Source organism: Bison bison, unplaced genomic scaffold (assembly GCF_000754665.1).
Source record: "Bison bison bison isolate TAMUID 2011002044 unplaced genomic scaffold, Bison_UMD1.0 scf7180017864345, whole genome shotgun sequence".
In the NCBI taxonomy this organism is placed as follows: domain Eukaryota; kingdom Metazoa; phylum Chordata; class Mammalia; order Artiodactyla; family Bovidae; genus Bison; species Bison bison.
The window spans coordinates 3766030-3772103 of NW_011494917.1; the positions used below are offsets into that span (position 1 = coordinate 3766030).

General features: G+C 45.2%; 1 protein-coding gene across 1 annotated transcript in view; it reads right to left on the reverse strand.

Annotated features, from left to right (window-relative positions):
• ERICH6B (glutamate-rich 6B) overlaps positions 1-6074 on the reverse strand; it is a 54980-nt gene that overhangs the window by 8192 nt on the left and 40714 nt on the right. The window contains exon 13 of the mRNA XM_010854649.1: positions 85-170. Within this exon, the coding sequence (XP_010852951.1) occupies positions 85-170 (86 nt within the window). The remainder of the gene's footprint in view (positions 1-84; positions 171-6074) is intronic.

The following is a 6074-nucleotide window of genomic DNA, read 5'->3' on the forward strand; positions in this document are numbered from 1 at the left end:
TGCAGGCCCCAATAAAACCCATGCCCCGGCCCGGAAACACAAACTTTCCTGGCATCGTATTTGTCCCTGTGTTCCAGTGGATACTATATCTGGCCTGATCCATCAGGAAAGAGAATTTGGAAGATAATCTCATCGGGGTAGAGAATTATTTTTCCATCACCTTGAAGTACCTAGGGAGAAGAGAGAAGCCTGTGTTGTCACCAGAAGGCTTGACATGGGTCTATTTACTCTCTGATTCCTGCATGCCACCCACCCATCACTCCCCCACCCATCAGCACCACCAACTTGCTGGGGATTCCAGAAGGGAACCTTCGCAGGGGCCTGGTTTACCTGTCTTGGTGTTGAGGAAGCTGAAATGGACCACTCTGTGTTTATGTGTGCAGGTTTTAAACTATCATTTCAATCTAATGGTTATCAGTTATATTAATTTCACAGTGCTACCACAGCAAAGTACTGGGCAATTTTAAATTGTAGAAATTTATTCTTTCACAGCCGTGGAGGCCAGAAGTCTAAAATCAAGGGGTCGGAAGGGTCAGTACTTTCTAGAGGCTCAGAGGAAGAATCTATTCCATGCTTTGTCCCAGCCTTGGTGACAACCTGCTGTCCTTACTCTTCTTGGTTTGTGTATGCAGGGTTCTGACATCCGGCTCCATCTTCCCTGAGTCTCAGCCTTCACTGTCCTTCATAAGGACACCAGTCATACTGGGTTAGGGGCCCACCCCACTCCAGCATGACCTCATCTGAACTAATTACCAATTTTCCAAACAATGTCATAATCTGCGTCAGTGGGGTTTAGGATTTAAACATCTAGGGAGGCACAGTTTCACTGATAACATTAGTATATTCAGGTATTGTATCTCTGTTTGAATCAGTTTTAGTGAATTCTATTTTTCTGGGAAATTGTTTATTTTATGTAAATTTTCAAATTTTTTGTCATAAAATTTTGTGATATAATATTTTCAAAAACCTTCTACTGTCTCTAAGTTGGGCTTCCCAGGTGGCTCAGTGGTAAAGAATCTGCCTGCTAATGCAGGAGATATAGGAAACGTGGGTTTGATCCCTGGGTGGGGAAGATTCCCCAGAGGAGGAATTGGCAACCCACTCCAGTATTCTCTCCTGGAGAATCCCATGGACAGAGGAGCCTGAAGGGCTATAGTCCAAAGAGTCAGACACGACTGAGCATGCACACATGCACGTCTCTTAGTCATGCCCTTGTCTTCACTCTTTATAGCATGTATATGTTTTCTTTTTTCTGGATCATTTGCCTGGAGATTTGCTTATTTTACTCATTTTTTTCAAAGACCCAGCCTTTTGGTTTGCTCGTTCTAATATTTTTTTGTTTTCCAGTGTATCAATTTTTGTTCCCAGCATTATTTTCTACATACAGCTGCTTTCTGTGGGTTTTCTATGTTAGACTATGTATTTTTCTTCTAATTCCTTGAATTGAACATTGAGCTCATTGATTTCCATCTTGCTGCTGCTTCACGACTCTCTTCTCCTCTTCTTTAAGATAGGCATTTAAAGCTATAACATTTCTCTCAAAATTTTAGCTCTTTCCTCCAAGTGTAGATACTCACCTTTCATTTCATTCTGAGTATTTTAAATTGCCAATATGCTTTCCTCTTTGACACACAGGTCATTTACAGGTGTGTATTTGAGTTTGCAAATGTACGAGTTGCTTTTGGCTACGTTGTTAATATTACCAATTAAAATCCACAGGGTTGGGCCTTCCCAGGTGGTCCAGTGGTTAAGAACCCACCTTCCAATGCAGGGGAGGCAGGTTCGATCCCTGGTCGGGGAACTAGGATTCCACGCGACTCAGGGCTATTAGGCCTGCAAACCACAACTAAGACCCGATACAGCCAAAAATTTGTACAGAAATACTAAAAAAAATCCGCAGGGATAAGAGAGCAGAGTACATATGGTATCAACTTCCCACCCACACCTCCATCTTTGGCTGTGCTGGGTCTCACTTGTGGCAAGTTGGATCCAGTTCCCTGACCAGGGATTGAACCCTGGTCCCCTGCATTGGCAGTGAGGAGGAGTCTTAGCCACAGCACCACCAGGAAAGTCCTGGTATCAGCTCTTTAGTGTTTGCAGAGTGTTCTGTGGTTAAATGTGTCACCACTTACTGTAGCTACTTCACTTGTGCCTGAGAAGGATGCGTGTCCTCCAGGGGCTTTGAGGCCCCATCAGACATTAAAAGGCAAGCCTTTTCTCCTGCTTCCCACACCTCAGTCACTCTCACTATTCTCGTTTTCCAGTTTCTGTTTCCGGTATTACCTCCCTTACTTTCTCATATACCCTTCTATGTGTGTATGTGTGCTCAGTCGTGTCCGACTCTTTGCTACCCCATGGACTATAGCCGGCCAGGCTCCTCTGTTCGTGGGATTTTCCAGGCAAGAATACTGGAGTGGATCACCATTTCCTTCTCCAATATACTCTTATATACTCTAGATTTAAATACTGTACATATATACTTCTGCATTTAAATACTATACATTTAAAAGGACTTTTTTTCTTTTTACATTTTATTTGAATTTCCCAGGTGTTTGTAGCAGGATGCCTTTTCCGGTCATGTTTTATCCTGCATTACTCTAGCTAGGTGTGGCTCAGACAGTAAAAAGCCTGCTTACAATGCAGGAGACCTGGGTTCGATCTGTGGGTTGAGAAGATCCCCTGGAGAAGGAAGTGGCAACCCACGCCAGTATTCTTGCCTGGAAAATCCCATGGACGGAGGAGCCTGGTAGGCTACAGTCCATGGGGTCGCAAAGAGTTGGACACGACTGAGCGACTTCAGAGGAGAGGAGGTGTTAGATCAGTGGTTTTCAAGCTCTTATTTTTAATGACTGAAGAATCCTTCACTCAAGAGAGCTCACTGCAAAGTGCCAAAATCTGAGACAATGAAAGAAAAAGGTGCAGCTGGTTGATGAGCTGCTGTGGACTCCGCAGGGCGTGGCCTTCAATGCCCAGGAACCGCTTCACCAGGTGATGATGAAGATCCTGTAACTGACTCTGTCCCCACATCCAGCGTTTGCGCTCAGCATGTGACTTCTACAACACAGTGACCCTATAGGAGGCGCTATCATTTCCCCCATTTAAGAGAGGCGCCTCCACTAGATGGCGCTAGTGGTAAAGAATCGGCCTGCCAATGCAGGAGACACAGGAGACGCCGGCCTGATCCCTAGGATGGGGAAGATCCCCTGGAATAAGAAATGGCAACCCGCTCCAGTATTCTTGCCAGGAAAATCCCACGAACAGAGGAGCCTGGCGGGCTACAGTCCATGGGGTTGCAAAGAGTCAGACATGACTGAGTGACCTACACAAGGCTATCCAATGAAAGGGGAGCCAGACTCCCACAGTCTGTCCCTGCGGCCCCCCAGCCCGCAGGCTCATCCTTGGAAACGCACCACCTCCAGCCATTAAGCTCCCAGCCACCTTGCGCATTTACTCTACAAATCACTGCTCTCTCTCTTTTTTTACCCTAAAGAAAGCACTTTATAAGGACATCTATGGTTGGTTTCTTCCTTAGAACTGGTAAGAAGCTTCTAGATTTTGCTCACGGGGGAGGATTTTATATTTTAGGTCTTATTTTCATAAAGCCACCCGAAGCCAGAATTTCTCGATACACTTTCTTCTCTCATCAAATTCACTTGTCATGGAATGACATTTTCCTAAAAACAAGAAGCCACGGGCAAAGAAAAATCCCTGACACAGAGACAGAGTCATTCCATTTTCCCTCACTGGGAAATATACCACACAAAGCCAAATGGAGGAACCTAAGAATTTTGGCCTGAGCAACTGAGAAAAAGCTGTATTATCACTTAGTAAATTGGAGAACACATGAGAAACTAACATTTATGTAACATCATGCAGCTTTTAAAGTACCTCTGCATATAATGTAGACTTAGCTTTTTCCAACGATTTTGTGGGATAAGTATGGTCTTCTTATCTTCACTTTACAATTCAAGAGAGTGAGACCCAGAAAAACATACATGATGGTCTTAAGCACAGAGGCTGTGTTATTAGTCAGGGCTACTTAAAACATACGCCCAGTGAGACAGCTTCTCACCACCTCCTTCACCAGCCTAGTAGAGATGCACGTCATCTCTCACCTGCATTAATACCTGGCTTCCAGCTGAACTTCCTGCCTTTACTCTTGCCCCCTTAAGCCTGTTCTCCATAGAGCAGCCAGAAAGATTCTTCCAGAGCTTAAGCCAGATGATGTTCCTCCTGCTGTAGCCCCTCCAGTGGCTCCACAGCATCCTTTGGATAAAACCAGGACCCACAAGGCTCTACCTGACCTAAACATCGAGCTCATTTCCCATCCCTTTCTCACTTGCTCACCACCGTCCTTGAGGCTAGGGGCCTCAGGGCCTTTGCATGTGCTAGCTCTGCCTAGGACACTCCTCCTCCAAGTCTCTAGTGGCTCACTCCCTCTTTTCATGCCTGCCTAGGCTCAAATGGCACTTCTGCAATTGCACTAAAAGCATGACAGTTACTCCTTTCTCAGCCCAGCAACTCTAGAGCCTCTCATCCTGCTTGCCTTCCTGCGGCACCTAACAATACCTGCCTTGGCACTGAACAGAATTTTGTGCACTGACTGTTCAGTCACTCAGTTGTGTCTGACTCTCTGTGACCCCATGGACCGCAGCACGCCAGGCCTCCCTGTCCATTACCAACTCCTGGAGTTTACCCAAACTCATGTCCATTGAGTCGGTGATGCCATCCAGCCATCTCATTCTCCATCCCGTTGACTGTGTGCTCAACTAAAACGTAAGTTCCCTGGCTCCCAAGGCTTTGTTTGTTCACCCTTGTGGCTCCAGCACCTAGAAGAGGGCCTGGGGCTCTGCACGTTCTCAGTATATATTTACAGAAAGCGGAGAGTCTATCACATCTTCCTACTTCCCCCTTGAGTGCCTTTTTTTTTTGAACTCCGGACCTTACTAGCTCATGTGACTAACTGAGACTAGTTTTCACTCATGGCTTTATAGTGTCCATCTTTATAAATATACCATGTGATTGGCTTTTACAGATAGGCTTTATTTTTTAGAGCAGGTCACAGCAAAATTGAGTAGAAAATACAGAGATTCCCCATAAATTCTCTGCACCCCCACACACATGCGCAGCCTCCCCCCACTATCAGCATCCCACACCGTGGTGTACATGTATACAAAGAATCTACACTGCATATCACCATTACCCAGAGTCCATAGTTTACACTGGGGTTCACTCCTGGTATTCTACATTCTGTGGGTTTATACAGATATATAATGACATATGGTCTTCCCTGGTGGCTCAGCTGTAAAGAATCCACCTGCAACGCAGGAGACACAGGTTCAATCCCTGGGTCGGGAAGATCCCCTGGAGAGGGAAATGGCAACCCACTCCAGTATTCTTGCCTGGAGAATCCCATGGACGGAGGAGCCTGGTGGGCTACAGTCCATGGGTCTCAAAGGCTCAGACACGGCTTAGTGACTAAAGAGCAGTACTAATGACATATATCTACCGTTACAATACAGAATGTATGCATGGCCCTGAAAGCCTGCTGTGCTCCTCCTGTTCATCCTTCTTCCCAGATACCTGCCAACCACTGGGTCTTTTTACTGCCGCCATGGTTTTGCCTTTCCCATAGTGTCGTTTAATTGGAATCATACAATATGTAGCCTTTTTGGATTGGCTTCCTAGACTTAGTGATACAAATTTAAGTTTCCTCCATGTCTTTTCATGGCTTGATAGTTCATTTCTTTTCAGCACTAATATTCCATTGTATGGATGTACCACAGTTCACATACGCATTCACCATGCAATTGCTTTTTGATATAGATTTTAAATTTGTTAAGGGAGGGACCTACATATTATAGATTTACTTTCCTCTACTCCCAATTCCAACCAGTTGGTTACTGTAGGCCCTGCAAAGAGAAGTGTTTCAATGACAATGATCCCAGTTAAAGTCCTGGCCAATCTGTGATAAACCACACACTCAGCTGTGCCTCGTGTATATGGGACATATTTGTCTCATTTGTGTTCACATTGTGTATTGGTCCTGACAGCTCTCTGAGGGTATGTGTATA